The 21,107-nt window shown below is 43.2% G+C and overlaps 1 protein-coding gene across 4 annotated transcripts in view; it reads left to right on the forward strand.

Moving 5' to 3' along the window:
- RFX4 (regulatory factor X4) overlaps positions 1-21,107 on the forward strand; it is a 172,231-nt gene that overhangs the window by 117,953 nt on the left and 33,171 nt on the right. For all 4 annotated transcript variants that reach the window (XM_086401147.1, XM_086401148.1, XM_086401149.1 and 1 more), the window contains 5 exons: positions 1,407-1,507; positions 3,520-3,578; positions 7,957-8,101; positions 13,294-13,388; positions 13,824-13,941. In XM_086401147.1, coding sequence (XP_086257273.1) covers positions 1,407-1,507; positions 3,520-3,578; positions 7,957-8,101; positions 13,294-13,388; positions 13,824-13,941 — 518 coding nt within the window. The remainder of the gene's footprint in view (positions 1-1,406; positions 1,508-3,519; positions 3,579-7,956; positions 8,102-13,293; positions 13,389-13,823; positions 13,942-21,107) is intronic.

Genomic DNA, 21,107 nt, shown 5'->3' on the forward strand with positions numbered 1-21,107 from the left:
ACTGAACTGAAGATGTAAAGTGTGCCTTTTTCCCCCAGCAGTTCTTCTTATCCCAATACATATGTTAATTATTCTATCTTTTCTTCACAGATTTAATGTGCCTCCTATTTTATGTAGTAAATTGGTACTATTTCTAGCCTTCCTAGTCTATACCGTTTATATTGCTGTATATTCACGTTCTATGTTTCCCAGGTGGCGCTAGTGGTAAAGAACCCAGCTGCCAATGCAGGAGGCGAAAGAGACATGGATTCAATTTCTGAGTTGAGAAGATTCCCCTAGAGGAGGGTATGGCAACCCACTCCAGGATTCTTGCCTGGAGAATCCCATGGACAGAGGAGCCTGGCACTCTATAGTCTATGGAGTCACAAAGAGTTGTACACGACTGAAGCGACTTAGTACGCACCCATGCATATTCATGTTTCAGGGTCACGCTATCTTTAAGCTCTGTGCTTTTAAATATATTTTATTTTATTTTTTAACTTTACAATATTGTATTGGTTTTGCCATATATCAACATAAATCTGCCACAGGTATACACGTGTTATATTTTAATATTTGATAGGCTAGCTCCTCATATTTACTTCCTTTTGTAGAATTTTCCTCTTATTGTCAACACAGTGGCATGTGGTTTTACATGTTTGTGTGTGCGTGTACGTACATATTGAATATATATGCATATTTAAAACTTGTCAGTTAGAAATGCATACTCTGTTTTTAGGGGTGAAATGATACAACATCTTGAATTTGCGTAAAACTCTCTAGAAAAGAAAGAGTAGCATGTTGTAAATCAAACCGGCAAAGTGTCTCTAATTATTCATGCTGGGTCATGGGTATTTGGAGGTTTAAAGTGTTTCATAGTAAAAGCATTAAAAGTAAAACTTAACAGAAAGTAGAGTGCCCACTGAAATAGAGAACACAAGAAAAGAACCAGGTGTGATGGGGAAATAATGAATTCTGTTTGAACATGTTTAATTTGATGAATCTTTGAGGGCTTTGAAATGGCGGTGTCCCCGGGGCTGCCTGCCCCACCCCTGAGTTGCTGCTTTCAGTGACTCCTAATGGTTGCAGTCAAAACACCATCAGAGATCATAAGACTCTGTAGGGCCCTGCAGGGAGGACTGTGGCCTGTACTGTAGGGAACACGTGAAGCCCTTTTTTGCTGTTGTTGTTTAGTTGCTAAGTTGTGTCTGACTCTTTTGCAGCTCCCATGGACTGTAGCCTGCCTGCCAGGCTCCTCTGTCCATGGAATTTCCCATGCAGGAATGCTGGAGTGAGTTGTCATTTCCTTCTGCAGGAAATCTTCCCTACCCAGGGATCGAACCCGCATCTCCTGCATTGGCTTCTTTAACCGCTGAGCCACCTGGGAAGCCCACGAGGTGCTAACGATGTGTCATTCCTCTTTCTAGCTTGACTCAGGTGATCCGGAAGTTTGCTAAGCAACTGGATGAGTGGCTAAAAGTGGCTCTCCATGACCTCCCAGAAAATTTGCGAAACATCAAGTTTGAATGTAAGTACTAAGTTTGGAAGCAGAGGGGAAGGGAGGGTAACACTTTAGTACCAGGTATTTCACACAGGTTGTCAATAAAATAACAATAAGAGCTAACAATTTACTGGTACCTACAAAGCACTGAGTACTATGCTTAGCACTTTCCATGCATTAATTTAGTTAATCCTTACAAAATGTTTATTAAGGGTGGCACACCTCTCCTTTACAGAAAATGAAACAGGCTCAGAGACAGAGTCAGCTGCAGAGGCAGGTCTGTCTGTCTGACGTCCATGTTTCTGCTATCACGGCCACACTTTTTATTCTAGTTAATCCTCACTCACTCGCTGATGTAGAAAACAATATCCCTCTTCTGCTGATGAGGCTCAGAGAAGCGAAGACAGTTCCCCCAAGCTACACAGTCACATAGCTGGTAATTAGGGGCCAGAAGTTGAACTCACATCTTTCTGACCCTAAAACTGAGATTTCCCCGAAGCTCCTGCCCACAGAATGGGGCTAACAGAAGACGAAAAACAGCTTCAGGGGTCCACATATTTAATTCTCTACCTAAGGGGAAAGCAAAATTAATATTTCTCACAGGGTATTGGGACTATGGATCTTTTCTCTGACAAGCGTCACCACTCAGTCCCCTAGTAATCATTTTGCCTGAGAAAACTGGACCTGTTCCTCTGGCTCAGTGTGTCCATACTTGTGGGAAGTCTCACGTGCCATTAAGTAAAGATGAAATGATTTTAAGCAAAACAAAGTTTTGAGGTATATGTTTCTTAGAGCTCCATTTGAATACAGCTTGCCATTCTTGCCCGAAATAAGTGCCAGCAAGAAAAATGAAGGAGATCAAATTACCCTCTCTCCACAGGCAAAGGGGGCCCTTTCAGACTCCCTTTGAGGCTGCCTGCCGTGCCCATCACCTATTGATAAAGCCCGCTTTATTTCACGGCTCTCAGTTCTTTTCTTTTCACAAGCACTAAATTCCACATCACAAAGTTAAAGAAAAAGTAATTAAGGAGAAGGATTAACGATTGATCGCCCTGGAAAATTAGAAGTTCATCTGTCCCCCCACCCCACCCACCTACCCCTCATTCCTCCACCCCACGCCCTATTTTTCCAACCAAGCTGGCTCTGAGCACAAATTGGAATAATCCCAGGGAAATTTCTGATTGTTTCTTGACCAGTTCAGAAATTAATGAGAAGAATGCCCCGTGCCCATTTTAATTACGCTGGCAAAACAAACCTGTTGAAAGTCTAAAGCCAGGAGGTTTGTTGCACCTGCCACCTGTGGGTGCCTGGAGGCATCCGCTCTCCCCAGGGGGCCTGGGGGTGCACTTGAAGAATTTACAAGGAGTAGAGACATACACCTCTCCAAAGGACTCTGTAAGGACGAAGATCTCAGACTGGCATGTGGCTTGTGTGCTTCAAAATCTACAGATATAAGATCACCCCACTTCAAAGCATCAGCCTGTTATGTTAGCAGAGGACCCAATCATCAAAACACACCAATAGGGCATGGAGACCGTTGGTTGAAAACGACAGATTGTGAATACAAAGCCATATTCAAGGTGCTGCCCAGGGTTCCATCCTAGAAGCAACCCTGCTCAATCAAGGTTTCCTAGTAGATACACTACTTTTTAAAGGGCCTTCTTCAAAGCTTCCACTCGATTCCTGCAATTATTTATGGGGAGAAGAGATTGAACTTGCAATTAGCGAAATGAAAGACAAGTAAATAATTGCTTTTACTCACGGTTGATTGACGCCACAATTTCTCACACCTGCCAGTGTGGAGTGCAGGCAACTTTGAAATATGTACCCCAAATATCACCATCTTAGGAAATAGTTGTCCAAGTGGGAGAACAAAAGAGCAGATGCAGGGTTTCATCAGTGGGTAATAGAAAATACTGTTGGACCATGCATGAGAAAAAGTTAGGCAAATAAGCTACTTTTGAAAATCGCCCCCAGAAAATCCCAGGTCAGACCATAAAGCATGCAAGTATTTCATACTCACTCTTTTCTTCTTGCAGTGTCAAGAAGATTTTCCCAAATCCTGAGACGGCAAACATCACTAAATCACCTTTGCCAGGTAGCTGTCCTGTGTTATACGTTCTAACTACTGCTAAGTCATTGCAACTGAGGGGCAAATCCACGGGAAACTCTGGAGAGGCTCCATCAGGATGATGTGGCTGTTTAACAGTACACTCTCATGGGACTTCTCTGGCGGTCCAGTGATTAAGACTTCACCCCCCAGTGCAGGGGGTCCAGGTTCTATCTCTGGTTTGGGAGCTATGGTCTCACATACCTTGTGATGAAAAAACTAAAACAGAAAACAGAGGCAATATTATAACATTCAATAAAGACTTTTAAAATGGTTCCACATCAAAAAAGTCTTTTAAAAAACACTAGTACACTCTCACTATTATCTTGAATTTCTACAGATAAGGAATTGAAATGTTAGCCAATCACTAAGTGGTTTCAGCTAACATAGAAAATAATTTCTGACGTCATTTGTCCATTAACCCTTCGGATACTCTAGGTCCATAAGTTTGTGTTTTGCTTGAGTACGTCAGGGTTTCTCAGCCACAGTTGCCTTTTGGGGCTGGGTGATTCTTTATTGTGGGGGGTTGTTTTGTGTATTGTAGATGTTTAGTAGCATCCCTAGCCTCTATTTACTCAATGCCAGTAAGGCCACCCACCCCCAAGTACCACCGCAATTGCGATAGTCAAGAATGCCTTCACCATTGCCACATGTAACCTAGGGGGGTGCAGAATCACCCCAATTTTGTTTTGCCCCAGATTTCTGTTCTTTTTAGCACAGAAGTGATATGTACTCACAACAACAACAACAACAAAACTAATAAAGGTATATATAGTAAAAATTAGAAGATCCCACTATAGTTCTGTAGTTCTAACTGAAGGCATAAATCTTTGCATTTCTGTTCATTTTGCACCTTAAGGAAGCAAATCTAAGTCTGTTAAGGCAGCCCACTAACATTCATTAAAATATGAATGACCTTAAAGCAGAGGGGACAAACGGGTGGCTACAGGTCAAATCTGGCCCTCAGATGTGTGGCATTATTTTTGTTCGACTGGCATAGGTTCAAAAATATTTTTTCATTTAGTCACTAACAGTGGAAACTGGGCGATGACAACTAAACACCCACATTTTCTGTAGAAAACTTTTAAGAGCTGCCACCCCAGAACTAATTTCCCCAGGGTAGCAAGCCGCTGGATGGGCTGAGCTTCTTCGTCATCACCCCCACTTTCTCTTACGCTTGGCCCACCTCGCTCATGAGTGTCACCTGTATGCCTTGTCTGTGTGTTCGGGTCTGTAACCTTTCCCTTACACTGCTGGCTCCGGATCGGTGGTGGTTACTCAAGGTCGAGGTGGTGATGGGGGTCTCTAGTTGGAGTGGCCTGAAGGAAGCAGAAACCAGAAAGTATAAAAGTACCCCCCAACACACACACACACCTCACTGTTCCAGCCCTGCCCCTGGAATAAAATAGCACAAAGGGTGGTTTGGAGACCAGAAGGAGACCCTCCACACTCATGCTGTCACAGAGGCCACCCCGGGGCACTGTTCTGGGGTAAGGTAGAGCCTCACAGATGGACGGGACTCAGGAAATAAGATGAATATTAACAAAATAAACACTGCCAGGGTTAGTTTTCAAATCCTACCCCTCTCCATCAAAAGGTTTTAGGATGGACTCGACATAAGCCTGAGGGTTCCATTATTATCACTAAACACGTAACAGCTACCCATAAAGATCAAAAGTTTCTTGTTAAATATTTTCTGCTAAATGTATATTGCATAGATGTGTATCTTTTTAAACAAAAACAATAATAATTTTATAATAACAAAATCAGCAATGTGATAGAAGCAAACATTTCCAGCCATTAAGGATGGTAAATTCTAGCTCATGGAAAGTCATATTCATCATGGGTATTGGGTCTTGGGAATTGTCATTATTGTCTTTGTAGCTTACATATTTATTAAATATAAAATATTTTAATGTGTATATAAAATTAATTGATTTGAGGTATTCTTTTAAAAAGGAAAAAAAGAAGCATTGTCATATTTCTGAGGGTGACTGTCTTCTGGTTCTATTCCCCAGCTTGGAAGAGACAATCTTAGGGTCATATCAGGGAAATAGATATGGTTTTAGGACATAGACGGAGAGGGCAATGGCACCCCACTCCAATACTCTTGCCTAGATAAACCCCATGGATGGAGGAGCCTGGTAGGCTGCAGTCCATGGGATCGCTAAGAGTTGGACGCGACTGAGCGACTTCACCTTCACTTTTCACTTTCATGCATTGGAGAAGGAAATGGCAACCCACTCCAGTGTTCTTGCCTGGAGAACCCCAGGGACGGGGAAGCCTGGTGGGCTGCCATCTATGGGGTCACACAGAGTCGGACACGACTGAAGTGACTTAGCAGTAGCAGTTAGGACATAGAACTAGACACTTAGGAAGGGTGGAAAGGCTTGACCTTTTAATGTGCCAGGTAGTAAAAGCATCCACTTGTGTGCCCACAACAGCCTACATGCTCATGTGCACACACAGACACACTCTCTCCACTTTCCAGACAGACTGTATGTAAGTTAATCAGCAATTGCTACCTTTCCCATCTTCACTGGACAGCCACCAGACACATTCCTGGACCACCCAAAGGATCAGGATTAGTGAGGGGGATGAGACATCATGTAACATCTCAGCTAATATCCCGGCGAGCTTTCCTAAACATACACAAAGCAAGTCAGACAAAACAACATCTGACCAAATGCCCCCACCGCCAGATACTTAAAACCAAAGCCAAATATTCAGGCCCTTCTGGATACACTAAGCGGGCAATTTGGCATTCATATCTCAGCCATTCATCCCACAAAATCCTTTGAGTGCCTACTGTGTGCCAGACACCTGGCCTCAGCAGGAGAAAAAAAAAAAAACACCAAAATAATAAAAAGTGATAAGTATTATGAAGGAAAGTGAGTGGAAATAGAGGATAACCGGGCATTTTAGATCCTATTCAAATGATGCGGCTAGAGAAGGCCTCTGCATGGGTGCTACACTTCACTTGGAGCATACATGATGGCCAGGAGGCCAGGGCAGGGCGAGAGAAGAACATTCCAGCAGCAGGAGCAGTCAGTGCAAAGGCCCCTCAGGTGTCAGTGCCCTCCCAACAAAGAGAACTGACCTGCATGACAGAAGGCCCATTTACTGGGCTCTTACTCCCTGAAATGTGCACCTTGCAAACATTACCCCAAGGAATATCCAACAATGGCCCTCCTAAAGAGATGCATACTATTATATCTCTATTTTAGAGGTCAGGAAACTGAAATTAATCTCCTTGCCTGCCTCTGATCAATCAGCTGGTCAGCAGCAAGGTCAGGATTTGAACTCAGTATGTTTGAATCCAGAATCTGAAATTTCCATATTCAGTTGTTCTCATTATCATTAGAAATCAACCCAATGCCTGTGTCCTTCAAAGCATTCTACATTGATATGAGGAAGATTTTACCTGTACTCGGACAGTCTACGTGTAAAAGGGGCTGTCAGTATTTACATCTGATTGGAAATTCACAAGCATTAGGAGACTTAAAAGGTCCACGTGTCTTTGAAATCTTGTTTCATTAAAGACATTTTTGAAAACATGCAAGGAAAGGAAATGATTCTGGAAATGTTTTTCTTTGCTTTTATCAGTATTGTTCCAACTTGCTAGTTCCAACTATTGTTCCGAGTATTGTTCCAGCTCTCAAATTTAAATTCTACTATGAGGATTGCTGGGGAAGCCACAGATTAAACACACATACACACTCACATTCACACTTACATTAACAAACCACTGAGCTGTAAGGTATAGTTTTCCTTTTCTTCTATCTCAATTATTCATCTTTGTTTTAGTCATTATAGTCACATAAAAACCGAAAAACAAAAACGTAGACCATAAACTGCTTCAGAATGTATTTAGATGAAAAATACACCTTGCAACATTTCTGAGGTTGAAATCTATCATAGTCCCAAGGGTAGTGGGACCTTTTCAAAATCTGAGCCTGTCAATTCTCAGGTGCTAGAGACATGGGTTGTTAAACACAGAGCTCTCACCCAACAAGCTCCCATCAGGAGGCTGACAGATCTCTGGGCCTCATCCCACTGTTGCACCAGGTCAAGACCAAAGCCGGGGTGGGAGGGTGGGAGGGAGGAGGTGTGGGGAATAGCAGGTTTGTTTTGACCTAGGCCACTGGGGGGTCGTTTCTTATAAACAGAGACATGAGGAGAGAGCCACAGAAGACAGTATACAGATCTTCCAAGTTACAGACTCATCTTCTGAGTTTTCTTGAATTTCAAAGCACTTAGCGAAGCCCCATGAGTAGATTCATTAAAAAGAACTGAAAGGAAATAAGGGGAAGGGTTTGAATCTAACAACCCATGAGCTAATGAGTTGATTGGATTGGATTTCCAGGCATCTCGAACAGTGATCCACAGTGCAGACATCACGTTCCAAATGCTGGAAGACTGGAGGAACGTGGACCTCAACAGCATTACCAAGCAAACCCTTTACACCATGGAGGACACTCGTGATGAGCACCGGAAGCTCATCATCCAGTGTAAGATGCTCCATCAGGGCGTGTGTCTCTTTATTTGTTTAAAAAGAAAGAGTATGTTGGTAAACAAAGTGGCACTCCCACCCAGTCCTTCTCCCTGGGATCCCATCCCTCCCCTCCTGTTGTCCCTGTTAAAGGGGTTGGCCCAGGGGGAGGAGCCGGTTGATTTACAAGGACATGGGTCCACATTGCTGGGGAAAATGGGTTCTGGGATATCGGGCAGGACACATCAGGCAGAAGGCCCCACACACGACCCTCGGTGCCAGCTGCCATTCCCTGGGTGGCATCAACAAATGAGGAACAAAGCTTGGCACCTCTCTTGGCGTACGTCAGCCTGGAGGTAACTGGATGTGCTGCCTGCTTTTCCATGGAGAGTCACGGGAGTCAGCCCACATATTGGCAGGTGAACCTGTCAATCACAGTAGATATCTGAGAAGGAAGTGGATGGTGACTTACTTCTGTGAACTTGTGACCCCTGTGGGCAAAGACTGGGAGACTATTGCTCCAGATATTATCCTGATATGGTCGGGTTGCTGTTCTTGGCAGCAGAGGACATGGGAGGACTACAGAACACCACCATCCTTAACATATGAGTTTCTTTCCTCGCGACCTCGGAGCTCCTCTCAGGCTCATATTTCTTCCTCTGCAACAGCCTCCAGCCTGCTTTCCCCTGTTGAGAATGTTAGAGATTGTCACTAAAATCATAATTCAGCTGATAGACTGCCTAGTTTATGCCAGGTCCTGAGGGAAGATTCGCTTATCACCCCCATATTACAGATGAGCAAACTGAGCCTCCCTGAGCCAGTGAACCTTGCCTAAGGCAGCAGAGCTGAACCTGGAACCCAGGTCTAGTCTCCGTGTCCTACCATGCACTAGTGCATGCCAGAGCAGACAAAAATAATGAGATGTGGGCAAGCTTCAGATGTTCTAGGACCATTCTAAGTTTTTACAGTCATGCTCCCTGTCCTGTTTTTCCTTCTAGAAAGCAATGGAGAGCATGACTGTGAGCACCCTAACAGTGAAGCTTCAGTCATGTCCGCCTCTGTGCGACCCCAGAGACGGCAGCCCACCCGTCCCTGTAATTCTCCAGGCAAGAACACTGGAGTGGGTTGCCATTTCCTTCTCCAATGCATGAAAGTGAAAAGTGAAAGTGAAGTCGCTCAGTCATGTCCGACTCTTAGCGACCCCATGGACTGCAGCCTACCAGGCTCCTCTGTCCATGGGATTTTTCAGGCAGGAGTACTGGAGTGGGGTGCCATTGCCTTCTATCTGTACCCAGATGGTCGTGCCCCCAGGGCCTCACACAGGGCCAGGTGTGGAGGAGGGGCCCAGCAAAGTTTGTGGAGGACCAAACCAGAGGGGCGAAAGCCCAGAGTGATCCAGCTTCCTGGTTCTGCTCACCATTCCTAGCAGCACTGGACTCAGCTCTCTTCTCCTCTCTCCAGCTTTCGTGGGGGAAGAAACTGTAACCCAGACTCATAAGGAAACATACAATCACCACTGCTTGTTTTGGGGCCAGGCGCTGAGCCTCTGCTGGAGCAGCATGCAGATCACTACTGCCTCTCCTGGAAAGAACCTGTTGGGCCTTTCTCTTCTTGTTTTCTTCCCTGGAGGAGGGCACAGCAACCCACTCCAGGACTCTTGCCTGGAGAATCCTATGGACAAAGGAGCCTGGCGGGCTACAGTCCGTAGGGTCGCACAGAGTCAGACATGAGTGAAGTGACTTAACACGCGTACACACTTCTTGTTTTCTTAGGCTAGGGGCAGAATGTTGCCCTTTGAATCTTTGTATTCTTCTAGAGGAAGGGCGGAGAAGGCAACGGCAACTTACTCCAGTACTCTTGCCAGGCAAATCCCATGGACAGAGGAGCCTGGTGGACTGCAGTCCATGGGGTCGCTAGGAGTCAGACACGACTGAGCGACTTCACTTTCACTTTCGTGCATTGGAGAAGGAAATGGCAACCCACTCCAGTGTTCTTGCCCGGAGAATCCCAGGGATGGGGGAGCCTGGTGGGCTGCCGTCTCTGGGGTCGCACAGAGCCGGACACGACTGAAATGACTTAGCAGCAGCAACAGCAGCAGAGGAAGGGAGTCGTAATGAAGTTTAGGTCAAGCCACCTGGTACTTACTGAATGCCTGTCCTGGGTTGAACACTGGGCTAGATGCTAAGCAGAGAGCAGTGAATAAGATAGACACTGCCCTTCCCACATGGAGCTTAGAGCTAATGGCAAATCAGAAGTCAAAGAAGTAATTTCCAAATGGTTGCTTGTGTGCATGCTAAATCACTTCAGTTATGTCTGACCCTTTGCAACCCCATGGACTATAGCCCACTAGGCTCCTCTGTCCATGGGATTCTCCAGACAAGAATACTAGAATGGGTTGCCATGTTCTCCTCCAGAGGATCTTCCCAACCCAGGGGTTGAATCCATGTCTTTTTTGTTTCCTGCTTTGGCAGGCAGATTCTTTACCATTAGTGCTACCTGGGAAGCCCTTCCAAATGGATGAGTTTTACCAGAGGGAATATACTAAGTGATGCAGTGACAGGATGCGGGAGATTGAGGAAGCCTGAAGGCAGATGGGCTGGCACATGGGTGTCACCCTTGCTCCTTCCAGACAGCTGGGAAATCAGTCCCTGAACACAGCGAGCTGGACCAAGGGCAGTCTGAGAAGGACCAGGGGCAAGTGTGTACTGAACTCTTCTTCCCTTACAACCAATTGACAAGTCTTCAGATTCTTGCTTGAGGGGGTTACCATGATGTCCATGATGTAGATGCTGGCAGGGGATGCTCATTTACCTTCAATTAAAAAGTGCACATAAGGATTTGAGCATGCTGATTAGAAGGAGTGTTAAGTGGTGCTGCGATGAGAACATAGGGTTGGGATGCCTGACAGACCTTAAGTCAAATGTTGGCTCTGGTGGACTCTGGCTACCACATCTGTAAAATGGGGATAATGCAAAGAGATTAAATGGGACAATGTGTGCCTTGCTCTTGGTACATAGTGTAGAGCTAGTGTGGTGAAGAGGTTGCAAGGCAAGTGCTTGAGTCCCACTGTATTTGAAACTTGCCTCTAACCAGAGGTGAAACCTTTGGAAAGTCACTCATCTCTGAGTGCCTCTGTTTCCTCACTTGTCAAAGAGGGAAGTAATAACAGTACCTACCTCTGGGGGCCATTCATCCTTCCAACAAACATTTGAGCAGCTACCAAGTATCAGGCACTGTTCTCGGTTCTGGCCTCGTGACATTCACATACATGCTGGAGGTTGTCTCAGTTTAGAGGGTGTGTCCATATAAAACATTTTAGGGCAGTACCTGGCATGCGGCAAGCACTCAGTTAATGTTGGCAGTTAACACTTTCACTGCAACCATGATCATTATCATCATATCATCATTGATTGAAGCACAGTAGCTTGGGCACACAGACCATGCCAGGAAGGGGAAAGTGTCACCAAAGAGAAAGTGGTGCCAGTTCCTGTTCTGCCACCAACTCATCCTCTGACTCTGAGGGGGTCATTTGACCTCTTAAACATAGCCTCTTAGACATAGACATGAGACATCCTCATCTCGAAAATGACACAGATCAACTAAATGGGTTTGGAAAGTCTTTTCTCGTTCTGAAGTATTTGACTTTGGGTCCTGCAAGCCAACCTCTTGCAGAAGCTATCACAAGTAAAGTAGAGTAGATTGGTTGGTCCTGGAAAATGGAACAACAAAAATTGCTGACAAATGAAAACTGTAGGAATGTGTGGTTCCTGAATTATGGTTTGATTTATCGAGCCCCACAAACAAAAATACACAAAAAATATAATAAAAGATGTTGTTTTTGATTGGAGATCATCACAGCAATGTCTCTACTTTCTACAGTGCTCCAGTGATTGCAAAATCTTTCTAGATTCAGTTGTTTGACTCGTGCCTGAAGACAGGTTGTGAAGTGATAACGATTATCCTCCTGTTAGTGATGTGGAAACTGAAAGCACAGAGATTGCTCCCTCTACTCCACAAATATTTGTTAAGCATCTGCTACATGTCAAGCACTAAGAGGCTGGTTCAGCTACTTGGCCAATACCATCATGGTTCAGAAACATTTGAATGATCAGATGTGCTGAGAGAGTGCAAGAGAGCATTAGCATGTGTCTGGCCTGTTTGCACAAGCAAGCACTTGCTGGATAAGAGCTATGTCACAGGGAATGCACCAGCTAATAAAGATATCAGACAAAGAGATAGCAGGGGGATACACCCATGAACACCGCTAACTATAACAAAGGGCTCTTCATGATATACTGAAGGTAAGAATACAAATAATTAAGGGCTATGAAATATAGAGGAAGAATGATCAGCTCTGCTGAAAGGGGGCATAAGAGGGTAAATAGAATTTCACAGGAGGATCATTTCTGCTGTTTTGTGATGGACTAAACAATCCAAGCTCTAAAATTACTGCAGATGGTGACTGCAGCCATGAAATTAAAAGACGCTTACTCCTTGGAAGGAAAGTTATGACCAACCTAGATAGCATATTCAAAAGCAGAGACATTACTTTGCCAACAAAGGTCCGTCTAGTCAAGGCTATGGTTTTTCCTGTGGTCATGTATGGATGTCAGAGTTGGACTGTGAAGAAGGCTGAGCGTGGAAGAATTGATGCTTTTGAACTGTGGTGTTGGAGAAGACTCTTGAGAGTACCTTGGACTGCAAGGAGATCCAACCAGTCCATTCTGAAGGAGATCAGCCCTGGGATTTCTTTGGAAGGAATGATGCTAAAGCTGAAACTCCAGAACTTTGGCCACCTCATGCGAAGAGTTGACTCATTGGAAAAGACTCTGATGCTGGGAGGGATTGGGGGCAGGAGGAGAAGGGGACGACAGAGGATGAGATGGCTGGATGACATCACTGACTCAATGGATGTGAATCTGGGTGAACTCCGGGAGTTGGTGATGGACAGGGAGGCCTGGCGTGCTGCGATTCATGGGGTCGCAAAGAGTCGGACACGACTGAGCAACTGAACTGACTGACTGAACTGAAACAATCCAAGCAGAGGTTTAAAGGAATGGCAAGTAAGCTGGGGGTGGCCATGGTTGAAAGTGTTCCTAGGCATGGAAGATGAGCCTGGAAAGATAAGTCGGGGTGTATTCTCTAAATCTTTGAATGTTTCTCTGTTTAAACCCAACTGCATGGTGTGGGGGGCTCTCCTTTATTTGACAGTGTATCAGGAATTTGACCACCTCCTGGAGGAACAGTCTCCCATTGAGTCCTACATCGAGTGGCTGGACACCATGGTGGACCGGTGTGTTGTGAAGGTGGGTCAGCTGAGCGGAAGGTCCCGGCCCTGTATGGCAGTCCATCACTCTTGTTGGTGGCACTTGGGTCGCCAGCAGCAAGCTAGCTGAGTGTTTCCTCGGTGGCCTCAGAGCCCTAGGGATCCAAAACAAAACTTGCCCACCCCCCCACCCTTTGGAGGTAGGCAGCAAAGAGACTCAAAGGAGGCAAGACTCTGAGGCTCCCTCCCCTGGCTCAACCAGGCCAGAATCTCTTTTTTCTGTTGTACACATTGAGTCTTGACTTAAGATTTCATTTCTTAGAGTGTACTTTTGCTGCTAAAAATCAAAAGTCAAAAACCACCGTTCCATGACATTAAACTTAGAGACCCATAAACCTTCTTGTCATTTTTTATAAAAAAGAATAATAAGTGAAAATCAAATCAACCACTCTTAGAGCTGTTCACTCTCTCTTAGGTGGCTGCCAAGAGACAAGGATCCCTGAAGAAGGTGGCCCAGCAGTTTCTCTTGATGTGGTCCTGTTTTGGCACAAGGGTGATCCGGGACATGACCTTGCACAGTGCCCCCAGCTTCGGTAAGTCCACCCCAGCCCCCTCCAAACCAAAAACGTCTTCTCTGGGCTCCATGGATCCAGTCCATCTCTCCAGAGTTAGGCATGGTCTTGTTGTCTCTGAGACCATAACGACAGCACCCGGAAACATCCTCTGTTCTGGGGGACATGATGTTAGGACTTTCAGGGAGAAAGATGGCATTGCATGCTAAAGGAGAAGTATTCATATCTGAAGATGAGAGGTTGGCACACACTACTATTTGAGTTTAAAGAGGAGTAAATAGCAACGGCTGTGCTCCCCTTTTTCTGGAAGCCCCAGTCATGGCTACTTTTACAGGACTATTTTGACAAGTTTCATAGTGTGGATATGCCAAGACTGGGCACATGAAGAAGCCCCTGAGTCCAAACATTTGCAAATGGCTTGACTGACAGGCCAGCGGTGGGTAGACAAGTTTCTTTGATGACATGCCCTGGTCTGATCCCTCGTGAAGGACTTCTGCATTCATTTTCCCCTTTGCTTTCCTGACCCCTTGGGTTTGCACCACCTCCAGGAGACATCCCTACCCCAAGTCCTTGTCTTCTGTTTTCCAGTGTTAACGGAACTTGAAATCTCTGCCCAGAGGTGCTTCTAATAGTCTGTGGGCAAGAACCTAATCACTGACTTGGGGGGAATATTATGTTTCCTTAGAAAGAATGGCATATGCACGGAGTTCAGGTCATCATTAAACAAGTGACGTAGGACTTCTAGGCATTATCCAGACATTTGAAATCTCAAAACCGCTCTGGCCTTCAATTTTCTAGGCATTTCAGCAAAGGGCTGTTGGTAAATTTTCAGGGTAATTACCTTGTTCTCTGTTTAACTTTGCATGTAGAAATGTGATTTTTGCTTCTCATTATCTCCAATTAAGCCAATCAGCTCTGGGCTTTGCTCTGGGTTTAATCTGACACTTTTCCATCTATTTTTTTTATGGTCTTGTCAGTATTTTCCAGTTGTGCTATACAACATGGTGAATATGTGTTGAAACAAAGAATGCACTATTTTTTCTAAACAGCTCTGTCCGTGAAAGACTGTGTTTACCCAATTGGAGAAGTGTTTTGTTGTGGATTTCTTTAATCTCAGCATTGGGAAGTTCTCTGAACCTGCCTGCACCATGGCTACAGACGGAAATTCTCTTTGAGCTGTGTATGGAAATGCTCTGGTGACCGCTACCTGGGCAGTGACATCAGACACGGCATTTTGATGACTTCCAGTTCAGCATAGTTAGTGTTAGCACATGTTACCTCTGGCTCTGGGAAAACCATTTGTGCATAACTGCTTTCAGTTAAGCCAATGGGTAAAAAATACTCAAGATTTTTTCATTGTTTTAGAATCAAAGAATGAACGATGCCACACAAATAAATGTATACACATCCACAAAGCAAGCATCCTCTCCTTGCTTTATATCTTATGCTTCAATTTGCTGATTCTTAAACTGACTATATTATCAAATACCCTTCATTAGATAGAGAATGTAGTTGACGTTGTAATAGTCTTTGAAATCCATTTGTATTTACTAAGTTAACAGTCGATGTTATGGACAGTAGAACAATGAGAGTTCAGTGAATAAGTACTAAGAAAAACTATTCCTTAAAATGTGTTTGTTTCTTTTTGAACCATACACTATTCTAGGATACACTGGAAACTCAGGCAAATGGCAAAGAATGGTCACAAAACTTTTAGAAAAGGAAAGGAAAAAGATATGGACCCAATTTCACGTTTACTGTATTTTTCAACCCTGAACAGATGGAAATAATACCTGTCTCCAAGTCCGTTTAGCAAGGTCTCTGAAATGGTCCTGCTCATCCGACTCATTGTTGAGTTTTGCGGCTTGGGGTGACAGGCAAGTTGAAAGAATTTGCGGCAGACAAAAGCCCAGCTCCCCCTTTCTGCCTGTATATGTCAAAGACACAGTTGGTGGTTGTGTTTGGGTCATGTGTTCCCTGTATAAAAACAGCTAATTAGGAAAAAGAGCCCTCTGTTCCCTGGCCCCACCCCCAGCCGCAGGGGCCAGCTCTATATATCTTATAACTCCCACACGATCCTGGCCCTGTGAATGGTGCGGGCGTTTGTGTGTCCGCGTAGCAGGCTGACCGTCACAATGATCGTGTGGAATATCACAATGATCCCGCAGGGACTCTATCACCTCTTCCCAGAAGAGCCTCTTTCAAAGGTAGTTGACTCCTTTCTTCTCCTTAATTCCTTTTCACTCTTTTCTCCCTAATTCCTTTTCACTGAAAGAGCCTATGCTGTGAACTAAAGTAGCCAGACTTTCTTTCTTTGCTGCAAGCAGCACTTTCTAGCAAAATTAGTCAGCAAAGGTAGGGTGGTGGGCAATGAACTTTTCATCCTAATGGAGGTGAGGAAATTAGAGACTCTATTTAAACAACAACAACAACAATGCATTTGCGGTTGACTGCTCTGAGTCCAGTTCCTAGGATACCTGGCTCCCGAGGCAGGCAGGTGTCTTTACCCTTTCACTCTGGGTTTTCACCAGATGCCCCTGTTTTCACTGTTTGGGAACATCCAGAAGGCAAACATAGTCCCCGGAAGTGCTTCAGCATGAAATGGTGTGGAAAGCTGCCTTGGATTTGAAGGCTAAGGGGGTGGGGCTGCGTATCATTTCCCAAGTTTTCACCTTTCTACACACTTTTGTCCTGGCCTAGAGTCAAAGCTCACCCGCTCAGGCAGGGCAGGGGAAGCCACATGGGAGCAGCTCCCAGGCCAAGTGACTGTGACGGACGGAGCCTCCAGACTACTTCTCAAGGTTTGGATGTCCTGGCCTGGCTCTCTTACCCAGAACCTGCTAAACTGCAGAATCTTGACCTTCAAAATGTCATTCACAAGCCCTCCAAGCACCAGGAGGCAGGAATTGCTTTCCCTGTATTGGAGAGAAAAAGCAGAAACCCAGAGAGGAGACGGGGCTTGCCCAGAATATACAGCAAACTGAGCTGAGCTCCCCCGCTAGGGGCTCCCCCGCTAGGGTCACACTGCTAAGGCGTCTTCTAACTTTCTTCAGCCAAATAGTAATAAGAAAAACAAAGTAATGTTTATTCAGGGCCTAATATACACTAGACACAATATTAGGCACTTTCTCACTGAATTCTCACAACTTATGAGGTCCACTAGCAGTGCCTCAATATAACAGACAAGGAAGCTGTGATAGAACAGGAAGCAAAAGCAAGATAACGCTACTCTTTTTGACAAGTGTGTAGGAAGCACACAGTACCATTTAATTCTCACATCAACTCTGCAAGGCAGACAATGATAGGTATCTTTTTACTGAGATGGAGAATTTTCTTGCCCAAAATCAATATGGTAAGTGGCAGAGCTCTGTTTCAAAATCAGATCTGCCTTGCCACAAAAGCCATGCTTTCTCAATTACCATAATTAAGACAAATATCCTGGGCTCAGATGCATGGCATGAAAAAGGCTAGATAAACTGTTTACCCCTCGTTGATGGTTTTTCTAAAGCCATATTGATGGAATAAAAAAAAAATTAAGCTATGAGAGAAAAGAACAATAATTAGATGATCATGAGTAATAAGAGATGCCAGAAGACAACTGTTGAGAACAAAGAACTGTCAACCATTATTGAAAAGTGAGGGCAAAGCAAAGATATTTTCAGTTATACAAAAACTCAGAGAACTGTGGCGCCTGTAGAACTTCACTTAAAAAAATTAAAGGGTACATTTCAATAAGAAGAAAAATAAAACCATCACTAAGTTCTGGGATGCAAGAAATAGCAATGTTCTAGATATTGTTGTTTACCAAAAGTGTAGTGGTTTAAAACAAAATTATGCCAACAGATTCGATGTGTCAGGAATGTGAACACAGGGATGGCTGGTCGCTGCTGTATGATGTCTGGGACCTCAGAGTCCAGCAGGGATGGCTGGCCTCTGTTCTGTGATATCTGGGACCTCAGATGGGAGGACTCAAAAGTTGGAGCTCACCCAGCTGGAGGCTGGAATCCTCTGGAATCCTCAGGTGTCTAGTGCCTGGGCTGGGATGACTTGGAGCCTAGGACAGCGGATCAGGGTGCACTCAAATGGCCTCTCTGTGCGGCTCACTTTCCGTGCTGTGTGCTCACAGCACGGTGGCCTCTGAACAGTTCAACTTCTCTCACGGAGGCTCAGGCCCCCTGAACAAGTGTGCCAAGGAGGGAGCGACAATGCCTCTTACAACTCAGTCTCAGAAGCGAAAGTGTCACTACCCTTGCTCTGGTGATAAAAGCAGTCACAAACCTCCCGAGATTGAAAGAAGTGCATAGACCACCTCCCACCCCCTCCGCCCCCCCGCACAACACACACAATTTTCCCAGGAAGGCTTGTTAAAGAATTTGGGGGCCATCTTTAAGATGAAAGAAATTTTAAAATATATAAGCAAATTTAAGTAACTTTTGATTGTAATTTAAAAACTTTTGTTGTGTGTTATAAAAAGGTAAAATTAAACTGTAGGAAACAATAAAACACAGGGAAGTGGGGAGAGAATCTTTCAGGAATAGTTAGAGTATGCTAAAGGTCTTTGTCTTGAAATACTATATAACTTTAGATTTTGTTGAAACGAATGTATAGTTTGGACTTAATAGATGTGTAGGATATAGAATCATCACTAGAAGAATAGAATCGTAATTTGCCAAAGAAAAATGGAAAAATGTGAAAATTTAACTGACAAGAATTAAGAAAATAAAGGAAGTTTAGAAAAAATATAAACTCAAAACATGAAATAAGATGCTAGAAATAAGATCAACTAATAATCACAGTAAATGAAAAGATCTCTTCCCTCAAAACAATCAGGCATAAACTGCAACTTTTACTAAACCCTTAAGAAGCATAAAATCCTTAGTTTATGAAAATTAACATGAAAATCAGTGTTTTAGAGAATAAAAACAAAAGAAGGAAAGCTGATATAATCTCAGCTTCAAAAACTTAGAAGAGCTGTAGAGGAAAAGGAAATTATGACTCAACCACACATAAATATAGATGAAAATATTCATCTATATATATGAATAAAATACTAGCAGATCAAATCCAGGGCAAATTTTTTAAAAATCATGGTTGATGAGTACAATGCCAAGAATTCAAGTATGATTCAAAGTCAGAAAATTACTCATTAACATACATTACAAATTAAAGGTCTTCCCTGTTAAAAGAGAAAAATTATATGAACATCTATAGATACAGAGGAAAAAATGTATTTGATACAATTCAGCTCTCAAGTATAACTTTTAAAAACTCTTGGCAAACTAGGAACAGAAGGGAATTCATTTAATATGTTAAAGAGTATTTTAAAAACCTGCAGAAAACAGTATACTAAGTGGTGGAACTTTAGAAGTTTTCCCATTTCAGTCATGAATAAGAAACAAATGCTTTTTAATACTGTTTCTGATAGCTATGTACTGGAGGTGCTAGCAAATGCAACAAGAAAAGGAAATGAAATATAAGAATGGGAAAGGAAAACACAAAATCGTCTTTATAGATGTCATGATGGCTGACAAAAAATAATCTACAAACTAATAGAACAAATAAGAATTCAGGCAGGTTACTGACTTCAGTTTTAAAAAAATCTTTAGCACTCTTACCATTAAATAGAAAATAGCTATCTCTATGTATCAGTCTATATGTCCATATTTATATTTTGCATTCATAATAGCAACAGAAAGGTGTCAGTAAAATAATTCTAACAAAAATTATTTTAAGGCCTTCAAGGGAAAAAATTTGAAAGTATTATTTACGTGTACCCTGTTCGTGTTTGGAAAATAATGTGATAAATAATTTAAATACAATCTTCAAAAAAAAATACCCTAATAGAAAAATGGGCAAAGAACATGAATAGACAGTTCACAGAAAAGTAAATTCAAATGGAAATAATCATATGAAAAGAGGTTGCACCTCTCTAAAAATTAGGGTACTGCAACATAAAGACAGTAACATTTCACGCCCTTCAGATGGCAAATACTGTATTAACTACACTACCAGTAAGGGTGTGAAAAATATTAGTGAGCAGTTTGGCACTACCTCATAAGACAAGAATGTAGATGCTCTTAGACCCAGAGATTCTACCTCTGGTCCTAAACAGGTACAGAAATTAAAAAAAGAGATTCATTAGAGCCAGTTTCCAGTAGTCAAAAACGTAAATAACCTAAATTCCATCAACAGGAGAATGGACAAATAAATCGTGCTATGGTCACACAATGGCCATGGCCATTAAACAAGAGCAATGCGCCTTGGTGTGGATAGATCTTTAAAAACCCAAGGTATCAAGTGCAGGTTGCAGAATGCTCTGTAAAATATGGTACCGTGTCTATCAAGTTTGAAAATAAAAAACAATATCATTAGCTTTTGTGGATATATAAATGTATGTAGAAATGTGTTTGAACAATAAATGGCAGATTTGAGACAGTAATTACATAAGGGCACGCTGTGTCAGAGCATGTTAAGGAAGGGAACACTGGGGCTTCATTTTTATCTTCAATTAAAAAAAATTCAAATATGTGAAATGTTAAAAATTTATAAAGCTTAGTGTTGAGTACACTGGGTGTTCATTTTAAAATTCTCTCTCTTTTTTGCGGGGGGGCCTTCCCATGCAGCATGTGAAATCTTAGTTCCCCAACCAGGGATCAAACCCAAGCTCCCTGCATAGGAAGTGTGGAATCCTAACCCCTGACTGCCAGGGAATTCTCTTAAAATTATTTATACTTTTCCGTATGTTTGAAATTTTTCAGAAGAAAAAGCAGTGCTTTGATTCTATAAGATGGCATTAACTATGTCATCATATAACAACAACAATCTCCTTTTGTCTGTATCCTAAAACCTTTTTCCATAACAGACTCCAATGCTCAATAGCTCTGTAACTTTAGGCAAGTGCTTTAAAATCTTCTGAGCTTTCATTTCCCCGTGTGTTAACTGAAGATAATATCTTCTTCACAGTGTTGTTGGAAAATTAAAAGGGCTTAGCACGGTGCATATGGTAAGTGGTCAGTGCTTACTCATTTCATTCATTTGTCTAACAAATAACCATGGAGCCTCCACTGTGCCTGACACTATTCTAGATGCTGAGTGTAGAACACTGTAGGGGGTGGGGGGGGTAGATAAAAAGACATAAAATTCCTTCCTTTTATGGCACTTACAATCTAATGTAGGGAGGCACATAA

Source organism: Bos grunniens, chromosome 5 (assembly GCF_055505025.1).
Source record: "Bos grunniens cultivar Pamir isolate PY7600 chromosome 5, Bosgru_T2T1.0, whole genome shotgun sequence".
Lineage (NCBI taxonomy): Eukaryota > Metazoa > Chordata > Mammalia > Artiodactyla > Bovidae > Bos > Bos grunniens.